Source organism: Sorex fumeus, unplaced genomic scaffold (genome assembly GCF_029834395.1).
Source record: "Sorex fumeus unplaced genomic scaffold, SorFum_2.1 ptg000054l, whole genome shotgun sequence".
In the NCBI taxonomy this organism is placed as follows: Eukaryota; Metazoa; Chordata; class Mammalia; order Eulipotyphla; family Soricidae; genus Sorex; species Sorex fumeus.
Genome location: NW_026606111.1, coordinates 30,166,357 through 30,188,331, shown reverse-complemented (window position 1 = coordinate 30,188,331; position 21,975 = coordinate 30,166,357). Strand labels below are relative to the sequence as shown.

General features: G+C 39.9%; 1 protein-coding gene across 2 annotated transcripts in view; it reads left to right on the top strand.

Annotated features, from left to right (window-relative positions):
• The window catches only part of LAMA4 (laminin subunit alpha 4), a 177,647-nt gene that overhangs the window by 141,341 nt on the left and 14,331 nt on the right, over positions 1-21,975 (top strand). For both annotated transcript variants that reach the window (XM_056125022.1, XM_056125020.1), the window contains exons 29-35: positions 854-987; positions 2,334-2,498; positions 3,668-3,821; positions 15,112-15,299; positions 17,303-17,492; positions 19,180-19,335; positions 21,708-21,867. In XM_056125022.1, coding sequence (XP_055980997.1) covers positions 854-987; positions 2,334-2,498; positions 3,668-3,821; positions 15,112-15,299; positions 17,303-17,492; positions 19,180-19,335; positions 21,708-21,867 — 1,147 coding nt within the window. The remainder of the gene's footprint in view (positions 1-853; positions 988-2,333; positions 2,499-3,667; positions 3,822-15,111; positions 15,300-17,302; positions 17,493-19,179; positions 19,336-21,707; positions 21,868-21,975) is intronic.

The window sequence follows — 21,975 nt, the reverse complement described above, 5'->3', positions numbered from 1 at the left end:
AGAGGGGTAAAGTATATATAATAGAAGGGATAAAATATATAATATAATATAGCATTGCAGCACTGTCCTCCCATTGTTCATAGATTTGCTTGAGCAGGCACCAATAATGTCTCCACTGTGAGACTTGTTACTGTTTTTGGCATACCAAATATGCTACAGGGACGGACAAAAAAATCATACTTATTACCTTTTATAGCTCACCTAAGTACATATCAACTCTAATTTAAATCAGTGACAGCTTTGAGAACTTACCCAAAACAATCTATAGAACCTCTGCCCCAAAACCTACCTCAGATGACCATAGTTAATTAAATAGTACTTTTTCCCCACAAATAAATAATGTTGAAGGCTAAGAAAAAGATTTGTACTCATGTAAGAGAAGAGAAGATAGATTTAAAAATGCCATTCACTTGTGACAAACAATAAGAAAATTCAGAAACAAATGTCAATGTTGATTTTCTTATTTTTTACTTAAATAAATGATACATGAATGCATAGTTGTCCAGTACAACCCCATGGGGATCCAAATATTGCCTTTCGAAAAGGAGCCAAAGTGAGATTGAGATAGGAAACAAACTGTCACTGGGGCCACTCTCCACATGAGAAAAATCACCAGACATTTTCAATTCAGCCCGAATGAGAGACTTCTTTTTCCCTCTGAAATATCTATATTTATAAAGCAATAGCAGTGGGATCCAAGGGAGAATTGAGTAATCACTCACAGAAACTATTTCACAAGCAAACTTTCCTGCACATTGGGGGCCTTTTAAGCAATACCATTAAGTAAGTGTAGAAAAAGTGTATCTTTTCCATCCGGAGACTTCCTCCTTCAACACCTGTGCTTGCATTTCAGTCGGACAAGTTCTCCATTTCCTTGGGTAATGGCACTGTGATCATGGATGTGAAAGGGACCAAGGTACAGTCGGTAGACAAACAGTACAATGATGGGCAGTCCCACTTTGTCATCACTTCGGTCTCCCCTACAAGGTACAGTCCTCACTTTACGGTCTTTACGCTGACAGTTTTTATTTATAGAGCGAGATTTTCTTAAAGGACCATTTTGAATAGTAGTCTAGCCTAATACTTTTCTAGTGTTTCCAAAAATGGTGAAAGAAGCAACTTGCATTTCAAAATATATTAATTTTTAAGGTTTATCGAATTATAAAAATATAAAAAATAGAATGTTCTTAGTAGAGCCATGGTCGATAGCCTCCTTGAGGGAAGTATGTATATATGGATTCTGTTGAATTTAGTGCAGCAATTCTGCTCCTATAATGAGCTCAGCAAATATTTAGATTTTTTTTTTTGGTTGAGAAACCTACATTTGTAATCAAAATTTTTGTTGTTTTGCTTCTTTTGGGAGGTCACACCCAGCGATACTCAGGTGTTACTCCTGACTCTGCACTCAGAAATACTCCTGGCGGTGCTGGGGGACCATATGGGATGCCGGGGATCGAACCCGGATCTGCCGCATGCAAGGCATATGCCCTACCCGCTATACTATCTCTCCAGCCCTCTTATAGTCACAATTTAAAAGCTCTGGTTTTACCTTTAAACTTTATAATATCAATTTTTTTAATATTTTAAAAATATTAAAATAGGGAAGGGAGTTTTATCAAATAAGAAATTAATTTCTGATGTAGACTTCTGCTATCATTCTATGTTTAGTCTGTGGATCCTGCCCCACCAAACAAAATTGAAAAACTGTAGTAGCTTGTTCCTGAACTTATTTACTGATTAGGGTAAAAATTTTTAAAGTGGGGTTAGAGAAAGAGTAGAGTGTATAGGGTGCTTGCCTTGCACATGATCAACCTGGGTTTGGTCCCTGAACACTATATGGTCCCCTTGAGCCCACCAAGAGTGATCCCTGAATGCAGAGCCAGAAGTAAGTCCAGAGCACAGCTGGGTGTGACTCTAAAACAAAAACTGTAATGTGATTTGCAATGAAAATGTTTTCTCACAAATGTAGTTAAATAATCACCATGTATGTTCTCATATACACATACAATCAAATGCTGTTGACTAATTGTCTAAATTTACTGCTTTAATGGGTTTAAATTCCAACTATAGTTTCTGAATATGTCTATATTATTTTTCATATTAAAATTCTCTATATTAATTAATTCTCTATATTAATATTCTATATATTCTGAATATTTCTGTTTTTTTCTGAATATAGTAGTAATATTTGACCCATTTTCTTTTGGACTTCATGAAGAGTTTTGCACTTGTCTTTTTTGGTAACCAAATGTTCCATTAAAATTCCAACCTTCAATAAAACTTAACATAAACTATTAGTTGTATGGTGTGTAAAGAAGATTTAACTTTTGCAGATATGAGCTGATCGTAGATAAAAACAGATTTGGGAGTAAGAATCCTACCAAAGGGAAGACAGAGCAGACACCAGAAGAAGAAAAGAAGTTTTACTTCGGCGGCTCACCCATCAGCCCCGAGTTTGCTAATTTGACAGGCTGTATAAGTAATGCCTACTTTACCAGGTATAATATTTTTATTATTCATGAGTCTACGTGATTGATACAGAACTAAAAGTCAGAATGGAAATATGTATATGTATGTGGTTAAAACTTCCATTGCAAGGAATATGAGCTTTATCAGAGGTGGTATAAAGAAGTAATTAGAAGCATGTAGATAGTTACTTGAGTAACTGACATACTTTGGATTGTTTGTATTTTTTCCCTTTAAATTTACTATAATCTTGGTTTGGTAAGGCTTCATTTCTTCACCTGAAAAATGAATTATAATACAATGATTGCCTGGCATGCTTGTTATGAGGATTAAGGGAAATATATAGTGCACCTGGTTTACAGCAAACTGTAAATATTAGATACAGTTTTTCCTCTTTCTTTTAAGCCTGGACATCTAGACCTAACAATTCAGTCCTGATGCTAGAACTCAGGGACCACCAAGGCTACATCAAAGGTACTCAAGAGGCCATGTGGTACAGGATCTTACACGTTAGGCAGGTACCCTACTACCTTACTATTTTCCAGGCACCTAGATGCCATTATTTCTGTATTTGTTATTAATTTTATGGTATAGAAAAAAAAACACCCAAATTCTTGTTGGAAGTTTAAGAAAATCTTCTTAATTTAATACATTACAATAAGCAGTATCATTAATCTAGGTCCTTAACAAAGACAATCGCTGACTCCTAAAATCCAAGAATAAGCAAGTGAGAAATTTAAGCGTTTATTTAAGAAACACAAATGTCCTACTCACCCAAAATATATTAAAGAAAAAGATAGTCATCTGTCAGAATGTGCAGAAATCAGACATAGCTACTGATCAATTGTGATGAAGATAGTGGTTGATGAATAAACACACAAAAGTGTTGTGGACCAAAATTTTGTAACTTCCTTCTTGATGGATCTGGGAAACTGTCATCTGGTCACCACAACCATGTCTTAGCAATCCTCCTTGCTCATATACCAAAGCAGCCTCTTATGGCCCTTTGCCCTAGACCTGACACTCTGGACTAGTTCTGTTCTCAGTTGTGGCTAAAAATAACACATGTTGAACAAATGATTTTTTCTGTGTTGGTTAAAGGGAAAAAAATGAAGTTCTTTGACTTCCATGGTTTTCATTATGTAATTTTGAACACTATTTTTAAGGGTTTACCCCCCCCCCCCCCTCTATTTGAACATAGGTTGGATAGGGATGTGGAGGTCGAAGATTTCCAGCAGTATTCTGAGAAGGTTCACACTTCCCTTTATGAGTGCCCCATTGAGGCTTCACCACTCTTCCTCCTGCACAAAAAAGGAAAAAATTCTTCAAAGACTAAAACAACTTCGAATAAAAAGGTAAAAGATAATGATGCTTCCTACTACCTTCATATTCCACATGCATAGCTCCAGACACTGGTGCTTTCCAGAGTTTGCTCTAGTTTGCATTGTGTACAGATGAAAGGTGATGTTCATATACTATCTCATATTCATTCCAGTTTACCGCTTTTGTTGCCCCAATTCTTTTTACCAAATAAATAGTTGTGTTTTTTGCTTGTTTATTTGTTTGTTTTGCTTTTGGGGTCACACCCAGAGATGCACCAGGGTTACTCTTGACTAATGCATACGGGAGTTACTCCGGAAGTTACTCCTGGCAGTGCTCGGGGGACCATATGGGATGCTGGGAATCGAACCCAGATCAGCCACGTGCAAGGCAAACGCCCTACCCTGTTCGGGGTCCTGGCCAGCCACCCCGGCAAACTGGAGTAAGAACCCCGGAAGTCACTGGACTTACTCCCTAAAGGGGAGGGAGTGGGTAGGGGAGAAGCCTCTGCCTTGGCCCTCTGAGCACTGGGATTCCTCAGTTCCTGCCCCTGCAGCTGTCTCTGTCACTGCCACCGAGAAAGAAAGCCATGGGGGGGGGGGGTGAGTCTGGTGGTCAAGCAGTTCTCCGTTTATTGGCCCCTACCCAGGGGTTCTTATAGTATACTGGGAGGATGGGAGGGAAGGGGCGGGGAAATCCAAAACTCAGCATGGTTCCCTAGTACACCTCTTTTCTCAGGCTCCTCAGGTAAGGCTCACAGACGTCAGTTAACGATTTACATATCCTGCTCTTAAGGCCGGATTAACAATATGGGTAGGTGGGCTCAGTCATGTCCCTCATTCTTAGCCAGAGTGCCCGCCTGTGGGGAGTGCTTGAGCGGGCCCCCTGCGTCTTTGTCTTGCTTCCAGGGGCAGGGGATTTGGTCAAAGTCTCAGGCTAGCTGCTGAGACCCCAATACTACCTGCTGTGTTATCGCTCCAGCCCCCAAAGAAATAGCTTTTACTCATACTTCCAACTACTTTTTACTGTCGTGCTTAAGACCAATAATTTTAACTTACTTAATAATTCAGATGTGTATTGTTTATTACTATAACACTCCATTATTTGTATTGCAATCTTAAGTATTTTGCACAATAATGGAGATTAATTAAAGTTTCCTTCCCCCCCCCTTCTTTATTGGCCTTCACTTAGCTACTCATATACATAGATGATCTATGGCAGAAATTCCCAGACTTACTTACCCTATAGACTCCTTTCCAGAAAAAGAAAAATTTAGTATCTCTCTGGAAATCTACCTTCTTTTAGTGAGCAAACAGAGAACACCCCACTTGTACTTGAGGCAACTCACCACTGCCCTGTATAATTCCAATGCCGCCTCTCCATGGAGGATGGGAGGGAGACATGTCTCCCATTTTGGGAACAACGGCTCTCCCGCATCACTAATACTGATCATCATCAAAACTTTCATTTTTTTTACATTGCATTCTCTATCATTCTTTCTCATTCATTCACTTCCATCATGCACACTTGCCTTCAGTGCAAACACAAATTCTTAATTTTAATACAAATACCCAATTACAACCCCATTTATTCAGTCTAGCCCTCCTATCTTCTGGCTGGTTCAGATGCACTCAGGTACCAGCTCTCCACTGGTTCAGGTCACCATCATTTTCTATGTGAATTACTGTGATACCCCTCACAAACCATCCTGCTTCTGCCTTCTTCCGCTGTCATCTATTCTCAAAATATCTAGATAACTTTAAATGTAAGTCATAGTCTGCATCTTGTCTCTCTGCTGAAAGTGACTCCCACTGCACTCAGTAAAAGTGGGAGGGATACTGGGACCCATGGTGGTGGAAAATGGGCACTGGTGGAGGGATGGGTATTTGATCATTGTATAATTGAAACCCAAGCACAAAAATCTGTAAGTCTACAACGGTACCTCATGATGTTTCACTAATTAAAATTTAAAAAAAAAACCTCAAGTCCCTAAAGTATCATGAGCCCTTTCTGGCCACTTTCCCTCACTCACTTTTCTCATACTATCCTCCCTGATCATATAAAATGCAAGGCCTTTACCTGAATTTACCTTTTCCCTGGACTATTCTTCCTCCATACTCTACAAGGAACACTCCTCCAAAGATTGCTCAGCTTCTATCTGTTCAGTGCCTTTATCACCTACCTTTTAACCTGCCTCTTGCCTTTCACCACCAGTACTGCTGTCTTCATTGCATTTTTCTTGTTCTTTTTTTCACGGTACTTAACACATATTTATTTTCTATGCTTATTATTTGTTTTCCATCTTTACTAAAAGAAAATGTTCTTTGTTTTGGTCATTGGTCATCATACATTTCATTTCATCATCCTGTTAATCGTCGATTGCCTCGAGCAGGCCCCAGTAACGTCTCTTTCATCCTAGCCCTGAGATTATATTCAGGGCTCTTTAGGAGAATGAGACCCATCATTGTTACTGGTATTTAGCATATTTGGTAGGCCACGGGGAGTTTGCCAGACTCTGCCCTGTGGGCAGGCTACATTCGACAGCCTGCAAGTTTGTCCAAAGTAGGAATGAGATAATAAGATGTCGCGCGGCCGCGATGCGGCCGCGCGGTTCCGGAATCTGGATTTTATAGTCTCTGAGTCTTGGCCGCTGATGGGATTACACGGCGCCAGGGGGCCAGGTGGTGGGTGTGACCCCCGCCTACTGGAATTTGGAGGATCTGGGTGGAAGATGCTCGACTCCAATTCGAGTAGGCTTGGAGGTCTCGGCCCCGGAACCCGCGTGGCTTTGTCCCTCTGCCAGTACCTTCAGGTGTGCGGAGAGTGGTCTCAGCATGGTGGTGGCTGGTCCTGGAGGTCTCCGGCTGCCGTAGCCCTGGCCGGGGCGGGGAGGAAAGCTCAACCCGCTCCCCTCCAAGGGACTCCGGGAAGGAACACCGAGGCGCGGGGGCAGAGACTGCACTGCTCTCGTCCGGGATCTGGATTTTATAGTCTCATCATACAATCCTAGAATAATTCACATAATAGGTGCTCAATATGGATTTAATGGGGGCTGGAGAGATAGCACAGCGGATAGGGCATTTGCCTTGCATGCAGCCGACCCGGGTTCGATTCCCAGCATCCCATATGGTCCCTTGAGCACTGCCAGGAGTAACTCCTGAGTGCAGAGCCAGGAATAACCCCTGTGCATCGTCAGGTGTGATCCAAAAACCAAAATATATATATATATATATAATGTATATATATAATATATATATTTAATGGAGGGAGTAGAAAATAATAAAGGTGCTGACACATTTCTTGTCAGAGACAAATCCATTTCATCCCCAATAACACATGGTCCTCTGGGCATTGTTAGGTACAGCCCTGGAGGCTACCTAGCACCCCAGAGGGACCTACACATCACTTGACATTTCAAGGCCCAAACAATACCATGTTCTTGGGCTCTCACATTGAACCATTAGCCCACAGGGTTAAGAATCACTGGGATGGACAGGCCTCTTGAGCACCACTTGGGATGCAAGAAGAAAAAGTAAAAGGATAAATAAATATTTATCTATTTGCTTCAAAGGTAGAATTGTTGAAGGATTAGATGAGTTAATTCAGGAAATGCACTTAAGCAGTACCTAACAGTGAGTAAACATTTATCAGTATATTGCATAAAAATTAGCTGTTTTTAACACCATAAAAACTTATGAGTGTTTCTGAAGGCTCAATTCCTAAAAACAGAATTTCTTGGTTTAAGAAATACTTTTAAGATTTTCAATATTCAGTATTTACAAATTTACACTCACACAGATGGAGTTTGAAAAAACTGTTGCCTCACACAATTAATAATACTAGATATAATTAAATGCTTGTTTTAACTTTGCCAATTTAATGGAGAGTTAGAGGATCTACCATGGCTTTCATTGGTATTTCTTTGCAGGCTAGTGAGGTTGAGTATTTTCTCAAGGAAGAACTGATTTCTTTCTAGTGCTAGAAAAACAGCAAAAGGGAAGCATTTCTATGCTCTCTTCTAATGATTTTTTGCTGTTTATTATAACTTGATAAATCTATCGTTATAGATTTAAGGTTTTATGGATCATCTTTTAGAATTCCCGTAAAACATCTTTATCCACAACAATTTTTTTCCAATGCTCATAAAATAATTTTGTTCACATGTAATCAAAACAGTCATTTTTCAGCATCCCTTCCTAAATTGCACAGGAATACCTTTTGAAGTCTGACTCAGACAGAGACATACTTTCATTGATTTTTGTGAAAATTTTTCTTAGGGCTGTCATGAACAGTTTTAACATAGATCTATGAATGTCTAATGGAGTATAACTGTCCCATTATATATTGATTAATAAAAAGTTTGTCCTAAAAATATTTTAACTGGGGCTTAAACACTGGTCAGTGGATTGTAGGCAGCAAGTTATCATAGATTAATGAGGAAGATCAACCTTCCAAAGTAGACATAATTTATTACTTAAAAAACATAATTTTTATATAACTCTTCATTAAATATATTTTTACAAATATTCATAGTATCAAAGTTACAATAAATAGTTCTTGAAACTCAACACAGACTTCAGTATTGTTGGAAAAATCTTAGCCTTTCTCATAAATAGTCTTAGAAAGTCAACTTTATAATAACAAAATTGATGTCAGTTGTATTTTTTGGTAACTAGAATGTCAGCGTTTGCTAATTTTCTCTCAATTTACCCTCCTATCAGTAAATCCTTGAACAGCTACCAAGAAAATCTTATAGTCTCTGCCTTAAATGTTATTAAGGTAAAAATCAAAGAAATTTGGCCTTACAATAATTAATATTTACAATTACTTGCTAAATCTCATTTTAATGCTTTTATTATAATTTATAGACTTTCATATTCCAGTTTGCTTACTGTTATTGGTAAAGATCATTATGTATTCATCATATAATGTGTGGTCACATTACTGGAAATGCTTTTATGATAGGTTCTTATAGGTAGAATTATTAGGTCATGACAATGACTTTCCAAAACCGTAACACTGATTTATATTTCCCCATCAGTATATGAGAACATATGTAGCTTGCCACCTTTGCATCAGTCTGAAAAAAAATTTTTTTCAAATTTATTTGGAACAGTAGTTTCTCATTTGGTTTTTAATGTAACAATTAACCTTGATGTATTATAATAGACATCATCTTGAGCTATGTAATGATCAATCCCTTCGCTAAAAATTGATTTTACCTAACTGGCAGATCCACTATTTTAGAAGTATGATCTCATCTGCCTGGATATAGATGAAGGTAGATAAATCATATAAATGAAGCTGGCCCATCAGATGTACTTCTTTGGAAAACTCAGGGAGATTAGTCTGTGAAAACTATTGAATAGAAAACATATAAACCTAAGAGTTCTGTTGTTCATATACAGAAAAGGAAAAATCTTTGTGGAAAGAGAAAAAGGCAGAAAGCTAGAAATACAAAGAAAATGGAAACAGACACTCAAAGCAGTACAGAAACATCCAGAAAAGAAGTGTCATGATTTTTCCAATTCTTTTGTTGTTTGTTTGTTTGCTTTTTGAGTCACACCTGGCGATACACAGGGGTTACTCCTGGCTCGGGCACTCAGGAATTACTCCTGGTGGTGCTCGGGGGACCATATGGAATGCTGGGAATCAAACCCGGGTTGGCCGCATGCAAGGCAAACGACCTATCTGCTATGCTATCGCTCCAGCTCCGATTCTTCCAATTCTTGATTCTTGCCCTTGATAAAGTGCCACTGCACTCTCTTCTCTTGGATTATATAAGATACTTCCACATCTTTATAACATATTTCTCCATTTTTCTTAAATAGTTCCATGAGCTTAGCTATTACCTGAAACAAGCAAATATAGTTACATTTAAGTTGTTACAACTAGGAGGATTGCAACTAGCAGACAACCCTTAGAGGAAAAAAATGTCCACTTGGTAAAGTCAAAGTTTAGTGGGTTTAGTGATATTTTCCATACAATATTTATTTTAGGATAATAAACTTAGTTTTGGTGTTGGTTAATATGAAGCAATTGGTTGCATTATAACATAAATCATCTTCTAATTATTTAATGCATATATCTATTGATGATTTAGAGTATTTGGTTGCCGTGTATGGAAGAACCAGAGTTTATGAACTGTTGCAGTAAATAACAGATAGATCTGACTCCATAAATTCCCCAAACATAGCAGAGAAAGGTATAGCTGGTCAACCGAGGCAAGCCTTACTCCAACAACCCTGAGTTTTGCTGAATTCCTGCAGTCTGGTTCACCATTGCTCTTTCCAAGCTAAGCAGGGCCTGACTGAAAAACCAAATGCTCATAGAAATGGAGATAAAGAGGAGCAATCGGGGCTGAAGTGATAGCTCAGCAGGTAAGGCATTTGCCTTGCACACAGCCCAACCCGGGTTCGATTCCCAGCATCCCATATGGTCCTCTGAGCATGGCCAGGAGTAATTCCTGAGTGCATGAACCAGGCGTAACCCCTGGGCATCGCTGGATGTGACAAAAAAAGCAATTAATTAATTAATTAATTAATTAAATGTTAAAAAAAAGAGGAGCAATCAGAGTTAGTGCACATCCCCAAACCAACATCCCCACAACCTCTCATCCAACTTTTTCCCCTAATGAGAAAAAAGATGTTTCTCTCTGTCTTTGCATGCCTTCGACTCCATTCATGTTGAAATACAGCATAGAGGCCGGAAGGAGTAGAGAAATGGGAAGACTGTCCCTGAATATTCCCCTTCCAGCCTGTTCAGCACACCTGTGGCTTAGAGCTATGGCCATTATTTATAGGACTGGGCTCTGAATCTTGCTAACTGGGTGTATTTCCTCCAACTGAGGACTCTTCCTTCTGAGCTGTGAATCAGGTTCTGAATGCTGATGACTGTGTGAGCGAGGAGGACCAGGTGGACTTTTCCTTAGGAAGTGCAAGTCTCTGGACTCCCATCTCACTTCCGGACAGAACTACCTGTAAGTGCTGCCACGCTGAGAGCAGGGCGGTGGCACAGTTGCTCTGCTTTTTAATGAATGGACATGTCCATTCTACCTGGATTTCAAAATTAATTCTGGCATTTGTCTGGAACCCTGGGTTTTTAGGTCTTGTGGTTAGCACACATGAGATTGAGAGTTTAATTGTCACTCTTCCCGTCTATATTATATCTACCAGAAATTCCACACTTGTTTTGTTTTGTTTCAGTCAAAATTCTCCTAAACTTCCAGATCTCCCATGAATTTGTTTCTGTGTGTTTATTGATCTTCTGCTGTGTTATTGGGCACTTGGAAAACTAAATGGATTTGTGTTCTCATCTCCCATCTCATCCTAATGCTTGCTGTTTTCTTCAGTTCTCTCAACTACCAGATATTCTTCTCTCATCTGCAATTCCTTTGTTGAGGGCTCCCTTCAGAAGTGGCTCTGTGCTTTTAAAAACCCATATGGCCCCTCATTACCTGAAAAATAAAATCCCATTTTTTCTGGCAAATCAGCTAAAATAGTTTCTAATGGATATTAACCTGTCCTCCAATTTTGTAATTTTTTGGTGCTTATTTCTCCAAATCAATTTTTAATTCCTTGTAAACAGAAAGCACTTCTCACTTTTCTATTCCCTGCCACCTATTGCCTGTGCAAGATAGGCAGAAACATTGATTATATTCCCTTGACTGCTGCAGCATCCTATATACTCAATAAACATTTGCCTGAATATATAAATAAGTGGCAAAATGATCATATTTTTTAATCAGGAATTGATGTTAAAGCATCATTAAATATTAGCATTCAGTTTTACAACTCTATATTTTTAATCAGCATGATTTTAAGAACACAAAACAATTTTTAAAACATTTTTACTCCTTTTTTGTTGCCAGGGGGCATACTTGACATGTGCTCAAGACTCTGTGTGGTGCCAGGGATCTAACCTGGGTCAGTCATGTGTAAGGCAGATGCCCTACCTGCTGTACTGTTTCTCTGGGCCCACGCACACAGTTTTGCTCTTTGGGTCATGCCCAGCCATGCTCAGGGGTTACTCCTGGCTCAGCATTCAGGAATCACTCCTGGCAGTACTCAGGGGACCATATGGGATGCCTGGGATCAAACCAGGGTTGGCCGTGTACATGGCAAAGACCCATCCTGCTGTACTATCACCCCTGCTCAACCCTCACACAATTTTTTAATGATTCTATATTCTGTCATATAAAAGGTTGCCTCTCACAAAGCTATTCTTAAATATATAAAAAGCTCCTGCTAAGTATGTTAACTCTTACACAGCTTCAGTAACAATTAAGTGGTGTGTTAAAATGATATAGTTATCTATAATATATTTCCTTCTCAGTGGTGCCATGTCGGTGAAACCTTCAGGGTCAGGTGAATGAGACCAGTTGTAGTTACTGGTTTTGGCATATCGAATACACAACGGATAGCTTGCCAGGCTCTTCCGTGTGGGCGGAATACTCTCGGTAGCTTGCCAGTCTTTCCGAGAGGGATAGAGGCTTTTGGGGCAACCTCTAATCACCCTTGTAGGTGTTACTATATTTGAACCCTATCAAATAGGACCGAGATAGGACCAAGAAGATCAGCTGAAGAACTTCACATCGGGACCCATGGCCTAGAATGGAATGAACAGGGTGAGAGACTGTCTGAGTTCATCATGTCGACCAAGACCATTCATGGTAACTCACAGTTCCAGAAGGCAGAATCTAAACGATGGACATGGGAGTCTCCCAGTGGACGATTCCACAACGAAATAGACCACATCATATTCAATCAACAGTTTTGCCTGACTGATGTCGCTGTTGTCCCAAAATTTCGAATGGGATCGGACCGCCGTCTCCTTCGTGCAAAATTCTACTTCACAGAGCGAGGAGAAAGGGCTGCAAAGTTCAAAAAGAGAACTCCCAGAATGACCACCAACTGGGAACTCTTTGGTACTATTGCGGCAACATGGGAAGATGCCATTGTTGACAACATTGACGAGGAATACGATCGACTGGTTCAGCACCTCCATGAATGTGCGAGGAACGCCAAGAGAGAGATAGCCACAAAAAATCGCCTATCTTCGAAAACTCTTGAGCTAATTTGCCAGCGTGGTTTGGCGCATGCCTCAGGCAACCGCAAGCTAACGTCCAAGCTCGCAAAGCAGTGCAGAGATGCGATCAAGGAAGACCTCAAAGACAGAAGAGCAGAAGTACTGGTAGATGCGGCAGAAGCCGGGAAAAGTATTCGTAACGCCCACCTGTCCTTCGCCAACTACAAGACCAAGATGACTGCCCTCCAACGTCCTGATGGATCCATCACATCCTCCAGAACGGCAATGGAGAAGATTATCCATGACTTCTACTCAAATCTCTTCGATAGCCATGTCCACTTGCCGACATACCAAATTCCACAGGATGGATATGTCGTTCCCAACATTCTCCCTTCCGAAATCCGACACGCCATTTCGTCGGTAAAGAAACAAACAGCACCCGGCCCAGACAAGGTCAGACCTGAACACCTGAAGAACCTGCCGTCAGTACTCATCAATACACTGGCTCGGCTCTTCACTCGCTACCTGTCTGAATGCAAGGTTCCGTCCCAATGGAAAACCAGCAGGACCGTACTACTGTTCAAGAAGGGAGACATCCATGACATTGGCAACTATCACCCGATCTGCCTATTGTCTGTCATCTACAAGTTGTTCACTCGAGTCATCCTAAATAGGATTGGCAGAACACTAGATGAAGGACAACCATGCGAGCAAGCCGGGTTCCGCAAAGGATTCAGCACCATCGACCATATCCACACGATAACCAAGCTCATTGAGGTTTCTCGGGAGTTCAAGATGCCGCTCTGTTTAACGTTCATTGATTTACAGAAGGCCTTTGATTCTGTTGAGATGGAAGCAGTCATTGAAGCCGTAGCCAATCAGAGCATTCAAGCCCAATACATCAGGATCCTTCGTGAGCTGTATTGCGGATTCACTACCAGGATCTCACCATTCTACAAAGAAGTGATCGTTGATGTCAAGAGAGGGGTGCAGCAGGGTGATACCATTTCACTGAAACTCTTCAGTGGCACCCTCAAGAACATCATGTGACGACTAGAATGGGAAGGAATGGGAGTGAAGATAGATGGTCGGCAACTACACCACCTCCGCTTTGCTGATGACATTGTTTTAATAACACCAAACCTCAGCCAAGCGGCACAAATGCTGGCCGAGTTTGACCGTGAGTGTGGAAAGGTAGGACTACAGCCGAATCTTACAAAGACAATGTTTATGAGAAACAGCCTCGTTCCTGACGCCCCATTCGCTCTCAACGGAACGACCATCTTCGAATGCAACAGCTATGTGTACCTAGGTCGAGAAGTCAACATGACAAATGACCTTGCACCCGAGCTGCGCAGGAGGAAGAGAGCGGCTTGGAACGCCTTCAAGAGCATCGAAGAAATAGCTAAGAGGACGAAGAACCTCCGGCTCAGGGCACATCTCTTTGATTCCACTGTTCTTCCTGCATTAACATATGCCTCAGAGACCTGGGCCCTACGCAAACAAGATGAGAACGCTATTCAGGTCTCCCAAAGAAGAATAGAAAGAGCTATGCTTGGAATATCACGTTTCACTCAAATGAGAGAAAGAATCCAGAGTTCTAACATCTGTCGATGATCAAGAATCAGGGACGCTGTCTCATTTGCCAAGGTGTCGAAAATCAGATGGGCTGGTCACGTAATGAGATTTAAAGACGACCGCTGGACTAGAGCTGTTACCGACTGGATTCCACGGGATGTCAAAAGACCGCGTGGCCGCCCACCTACCAGATGGTCAGACTTCTTCGTCAAGATCATGAACGATCAGTTTGAGGCTCTTCATGTTCCTGGAGTGAACAGATGCCATTGGGCTACACTAGCACGCGACAGGGACAAATAGAGATGTTACTGGCGCCCGCTCGAGCAAATCGACGACTAACGGAAGTTAAGTGATTAAGTGAATATATTTCATTGTTTCTCTCAGGGATATGTTACTGCCAACTTTCCCCCTGTTTACCAAAGTTTAAGATGTGCATTATTTAAATGATAGGGCATTTATATCTGTAGTTTTGCTTTCATGTAGGTGAAATATTTAGATTTGTTAGTGCTTTATTGTTGTTTGTTGTTACTGCTGGAGTTGTTATTTGTTTTGAGTTATTTGGTGGGGTAGTAGGAGGGATCTAATAAATCATAATAATGTGCAAATACATACACCTTAACTATTTTAGTAGTCGTGATAGTGATAAGGAAGTCACAAATTAATTTTTTGAGTAGTATTGTCACGTTTTTCCCTTAAAACATTTTATTTTTTCTCCTACAGGGAGAGAAAAGTAAAGATGCGCCTTCCTGGGATCCCATTGGCCTGAAATTTCCAGACCAGCCTGCTCCAAGAGACTCTCATTGTCAACTTTCCAACAGCCCTCGAGCCATAGAGCATGCCTATCAATACGGAGGAACAGCCAATAGCCGTCAAGAGTTTGAGCACTTAAGAGATGATTTTGGTGAAAAGTAAAGTAACACCATCCCTCCGAAACTTTAGACCCCTGCTTAGACTTTCACCTCATTTGCCACATCTCATCTTTTTTTTCCTGTCGTCTTTTCATTTTATGACACTTTAATCCAATTCATATCTCAGCTAACTAAGTACTATATATTAGGTAATTTATATTCCAACTATATTATTTCCGACTTCTCCTTTCTAAGTAAGATTGACTTTAAAAGCATTCTTCTCAGTTATCTTGTGTTTTATCATTTAAAAAAAAAGACAAGAAAACATGGAACAACTTCCAAATGATTCATCATTTAACTCTAATGCCACCATTCTTCCCCCTGCCCAGGCCTCCTGCAAAAAATATATATATATTTCTGGTTTTAGAATAGAAATACAAATCCAATGGAAATACAAATCCAAATATCTTGAGATTTAATCAAGAAAAACAATGAAAATACAAATACGCTTGTATCTTTACTGCCCAGTACCTCTTTCCAGTATTTCTCAAATTTCTAAGTTATTTACCGTTACTAAAGTTTCATTTATATATTTGTTTGTGTATCAGATGTTAACACTCAAATATTTTAGATAAATTGTATATAGTACTCTCAAATATTCATGTGGACAGTACCTTGGATGAGAACCCCTATAATTTGCTACTTTTCTAATAGAATCCCTCTTTTTGTGTTCAGGAAAAATTTATACTCAGACTTTGGCTTATTAGAAATTACTTCTAAAGCACGAGGGAGATAGCTCAAAGGCTAGTGCAAATGTTTTGCATGCAGGTTCAGTCCCCTCCAGCACATGGTCCCCTAAGCATGCAAGAATGAACCTGAAGCGGGGCTGGAGCAATAGCACAGCGGGTAGGGCGTTTGCTTTGCAAGCGGCTGACCCAGGTTCGATTCCCAGCATCCCATATGGTCCCCCGAGCACTGCCAGGAGTAATTCCTGAGTGCAGATCCAGGAGTAACCCCTGAGCATCACCAGGTGTGACCCAAAAAAGCAAAAATTAAAAAAAAAAAGAATGAACCTGAAGCAACATGCTAAGCGTTGCTAAGCAACATGCTGAGCACCACCTGGTATGGTCCCAAAGTAAGAGAGAGAGAGAGAAACAGAGAGAGAGAGAGAAAGAAATAAGTTCAAAAAAAGCTCAAAACATGGGTGGGAAGATAGTAGACAGAGCAAGGCACTTACCTTGTGCATGGCTGACCCTAGTTTGATCCCCACCTCCATATATGGTCCTCCAAGCACTACCAAAAGTGACTGAGCAAAAGTAACTGAGCACACACCTAGGAGTAATCCCTGAGAATCACTGGGTGTGGCTCCAAAACATAAAAAAATAAATTAAAAAAATTAAAAGCTCTAAAGGCTTATTTGAAGTTAATCTCATAAATATTTCTTTTCTTTGGACTACAGCTAAGTTTCTAGAGTTTTTGTTAATTTCTATACAACTGATGATAGTTTTTAACATATGATAGTTATCTATTTTTTCATTTGCTTATTACTGAGCCATACCTGGCAATATTTAGGGTACTGTATGTTACCAGGAATCAAACCTGTGGCTTCTGCATTCAAAGCATCTACTAAAACTGTTTGAGTCATCTCCCTGTTTTTTTTCTAGGAAAACAATGGAATCTGTATTTTAGCTAGTGCATACATACCATTTTATGAGATTTACGTATGCACATTATATTTCACTAGTAATTTTCCACATTAATGAGCTTTTTTAACATATAAATTGATACTAAACTCATACCAACTATTTTTACTGTCATAATATGATCCACAACTGAAACACTCCCTTAAAAATGAAAGGTGTCTGTGTTTAAGGAAAGAGGAAGATTGACATTTTTAACTAGTCGTGCTTGCCCAATATCCATAATAAAATATAATAAGCAATTCTGCTTGGTATTCAATAGAATAGATACTTATTAAATCTTCTTTACACAGGGTTGCTATGGAAATAGAGATCACACCAGTCTCATTTCTATGAGCTAAGTTTTTCTTTTTCATTCACTAGATCTCAGTTTTCTATTCGCCTGAAAACTCGTTCCTCCCATGGGATGATTTTCTATGTCTCGGATCAAGAAGAGAATGACTTCATGACTCTATTCTTAGCCCATGGCCGCTTGGTTTTCATGTTTAATATTGGCCACAAGAAACTAAAGATTAGAAGCCAAGAGAAATACAACGATGGACTGTGGCATGATGTAAGTTGAAAGCAGGGAATCTTATTATCAGCAAATATTCAGTACCAACTGGACTGACACTAGTGTGCAACTTTGGTTTCTTTAGAAACACCCATTTTAAAATCCTATTACTACATTCTCAGAGTGGAATTTCAAAACCTTCCCTATTTTTATTCAAAAATTCTTGTTAAAAATCTTGAAGACTGCCTCTATAAAAAGACACAAATTAAACATAATTTTTGACAGATCAATTTTCATTTTATTTTCATTTTTAGTGCAGTTATTTTAACCAAAGAATCTATCACCAAATTGAAGTTTGGTTTCTAATAATTTTTCACTCAAAGTGTTTTTTTTTCACTTTCTATCTAAATTTCAATAATTTCTGAGTATCTTTATTGACTGAAATGTAGAAAATACTATGGGAAGAGTGAATTGGTTAAGGAGACAGAATATCACAGAGAAAATGACCTAAATATAGAAGCAAATCAATGTGTATATAAGAGAAAAAATAAATCAACATATGATGCACTATAATTTATTACAATACATTTAAGAGAGAAAGAGAGAGTATATATGCTAGCCAATGGAGAAGAGATTTATAGTGTACACAGAAAAACAGCTGGATTCAGAAATTATGCCTTTTTTTTGCTTATATTTTTTCATTGAAGTAACAGTGTATTATAAGAGTTTGCTGTGTGCTGAAAGTAGACTATAGATAGAATATGATTGCCACGCAATAGCTCTTTTGCAAACCACAGCACCCAAAAGGAGAGAGAGAACAAAAGGGAATGCCCTGCCTCAGACCCAGGGTGGGATGGGGGGATGGGGAGCGGGAGGGAAACTGGGATCCCTGGTGGTAGAAAATGGGCACTGGTGGAGAGATGCGTACTTGATCATTGTATAATTGAAAACCAAGCACAAAAATTTGTAAGTCTACAACTGTACTTCATGGTGTTTCACTAATAAAAATTTAAAAAAAAATAAGTTTGCTGTGGTATCATGGTCACAGTCCTCTTATTGTTCATCGATTTGCTCGAGCGGGCCCAGTAACGTCTCCATCATGAGACTTGTTGTTACAGTGTTTGTCATATCGAATATGTCACGGGTAGCTTGCCAGTCTCTGCCAAGCGGGCGAGATACTCTCGGTAGCTTGCAGGGCTCTCCGAGAGGAATGGAGGAATTGAAGTCGGGTCGGCCATGTTGGCCGCTTGTAAGGCAAATGCCCTACCATTGTGCTATTGCTCCAGCCCTAGCTGTGGTATAAGCATCATTAAAAATCCGCGTGTATACATGCAATGCCATGGGCTGGAGCGATAGCACAGCGAGTAGGGCATTTGCCTTGCACGCGGCTGACCCGGGTTCGATTTCTCCATTCCTCTCTGAGAGCCAGGCATGCTACTGCAAGTATCCCGCCCACATGGCAGAGCCTGGCAAGCCCCCCCCCCCCGCCCATAGCATATTTAATATGCGAAAAACAGTAACAACAAGTCTCACAATGGAGACGTTACTGGTGCCCGCTCCAGCAAATGGATGAACAATGGGAGGATAGTGCTACAGTTCTACATACATGCCATATTAATGTGCCTCTGCCCTTCCAAGGCTGGACCATTTTCTACAAACTTCTGTAGACTTACAACAGTATTGCAAGAACAGAGTCCTTTGTCCTGGAATGTACTTGTGATACGCTGTTCTCCTTCACTCCACATAGGTTATATTTATTCGAGAAAAGAGCAGTGGCCGACTCATAATTGATGGCCTGCGTGTTCTGGAAGAAAATCTTCCTCCTTCTGGGGCTGCTTGGAAGATTAAAGGTCCAATTTATTTAGGTGGAGTGGCTCCTGGAAGAGCTGTGAAAAATGTCCAGGTAAGCCAGGTATGACCAGGTAAAGCCATTCGCCGTAAGAGTTGCAAGGTCACAGAGTTCAGAACCTTGCTTTACAGTTAGAACAACTACCATTTGTCCCATCTGATGGCATATCCTTGTGTGTGTGATGCTCTGGAACATCTGTCTTGAGGCATTACAAAGTCAATAGGGATCTTTTGATTTTCAGGTACAAGTTAGATGAGAAAAGTTTCAGAGGTATAAATTGCAGTGAAAACTTATATCTCAAAAAGATTATTCAAGTATCCATACTTTTGCTGTAAAATATACTTAAAGACATGAAAGTCATTCCACTTTATATTATGGCTTGGCCGGGCTGGCTGCGCGCAAGGCAAACGCCCTACCGCTGTGCTATCGCTCCAGCTGACTTATATTATGGAGCAAAGTAAAATCATCCAAGCCACTACATGAACTGTGAACTCATTTGCTTCTTATACCACAAGGTGGGGGTGGGGAACAGGAAGAGAAAGAACAATTTGTAAATATGCAAGGCACTATGATTACCCTTTAGACGTATAGTCAATGTTATTAATTTTGTAATTTAAAAAGATAACAATATTGAGGCCATGGGGCCAGAAAGAAATAGAACAGCAGGTCAAGTATTTGCTTTACACACAGCCGACCTGTCTGATCCCCAGCACCAAATATGATCCCCCATGCATCACTAAGAATTACCCTTGAGCATAGAGCAAAGAACAAAAAGTAAATTCTGAGAATAGCCCCAACAACCGACGCCACCACCCCACCCCCAAAAGAGAGCAGGCAAGCCAGGGAGATAGCTAAAGTGATAGAGCATCTGCTTAACATGTGCAAACCCCGAGTTCTGTCCCCAGCACCATGCGCCCTCACACCAGACTTTAAGACCTGAGTGTTAAAGCATCAGGCCACCTGATTCAAGAAAAACCACTGGGTCCAACAGTGCTAGGTTTGAAACAGGACACTTCTTGAAAATATTTAGCAAAAAATCTAAACACATCAAAGGACCACATTTTTCTTGACATAAAGCATACATTGGATTTTATGTTAGTAGCCCCAATTTCCATGGCAACTTTTAAAAGACAGATTTTTTTTAAAAAGTATGAAAACAAAATATGAGATTAATACCCAAGAATAGCTGAGATCAACACCAGGAGGATTACTCCATAGCTTAGAGGCCAGCCGGGCATTCTAGGGGAAAGGGCAGCTCAGATAGAGAAGGGAGCACCAAATAAAGGGTGTTTGGAGGATCCTCCCAGGAGGGGAGATGCATGTTGAAAGTAGACTATGGACTGAACATGTTTGCCACTCAAAGCCTCTTTTGCAGACCACAACACCCAAAAGGAGAGAGAGAACACAAGGGATTGCCCTGCCACAGAGGCAGGGTGAGATGGGAGGAATGGGGGTGGGAGGGATATTATCCATGGTGGTGGAAAATGGGCACTGGTGGAGGGATGAGTATTTGATCATTGTATAATCGAAACCCAAGCACAAAAAATTGTAAATCTACAACTGTATCTCATGGTGTTTCACTAAAAATAATAATAAAAAATATATATAGATACTCAAAAAAAAACTGAACTTATGATGTGTTCATTATATATTAATGTAGCTTTTATTAGAAAAAATTTCAGAATGAGAATGTATAAATACAAAAATTATACCTGAATGTATGTTTGTGTGCATGTGTAACAAGTAGATGCAAATTTTGAAAACTATACAAAGGGTATTCAAGAGTGGATTGATGAGATATAAAGAGGGGATTTCTTGTTTATTTCTTTTTTTGTGTGGTTCTATAACTTTAATTTTTTCCACTAAGAAACCCATATTGCTTTGCCCTAATAAGACTTTCATATTTTAATACAATTGAATAAATTTCCAGTGCTCCATAAAAAAGTATGAAAGCAGTTGTTTAAGGTGGCCCAATATTTCAGTTCCTGTGGTATGATAAGAACTCAACCACTAAAATAGCTTTTGGTCTGTTTGTTTAATATAGCTAAAATAAGGCCAGAAATATGAGCTTTCCGCTCTTAATTTATCCTGGGAAGTTTAACAGTTAGGAACTTAGCTAGCTCTCATCGGCTGTGGGTGATCTTATGCACAGCTGTCATTTTTGAAGGAAAACAAACAAGGATGCTTCTAATATTCTATTTGAAAGCTACAACTATAATCCGCTTTGTCACAGCTCAATACTGCAGGCTGACTTTAAGAAATAAAAAATTCCAGCTTCAAAGAACTAGTTAAAAGAGAAAACTACCTGGAAATTATTGATCTTTCAGAGAGCTAAAATAAGGAGTTATTTGGTTTCCCTGAAGACTTAAATTTTGGACATTTGTGAGTGCTGAGTACATGGATTAAGACTTGTGTTTTTCTCCCAGATCAATTCCGTCTACAGCTTCAGTGGCTGTCTCAGCAATCTTCAACTCAACGGGGCCTCTGTCACCTCTGCATCTCAGACGTTCAGTGTGACTCCTTGCTTTGAAGGCCCAATGGAAACAGGAACATACTTCTCAACTGAAGGGGGATATGTGGTCCTAGGTACTAATTAACAATAACTCATGGTGAAAACATGAATCATGAGCTACTTGGAAGTGGTTCACTGGGGAATTGGTGGCCCGGAGTGAGAGCAGGAGAATGACAGACTCA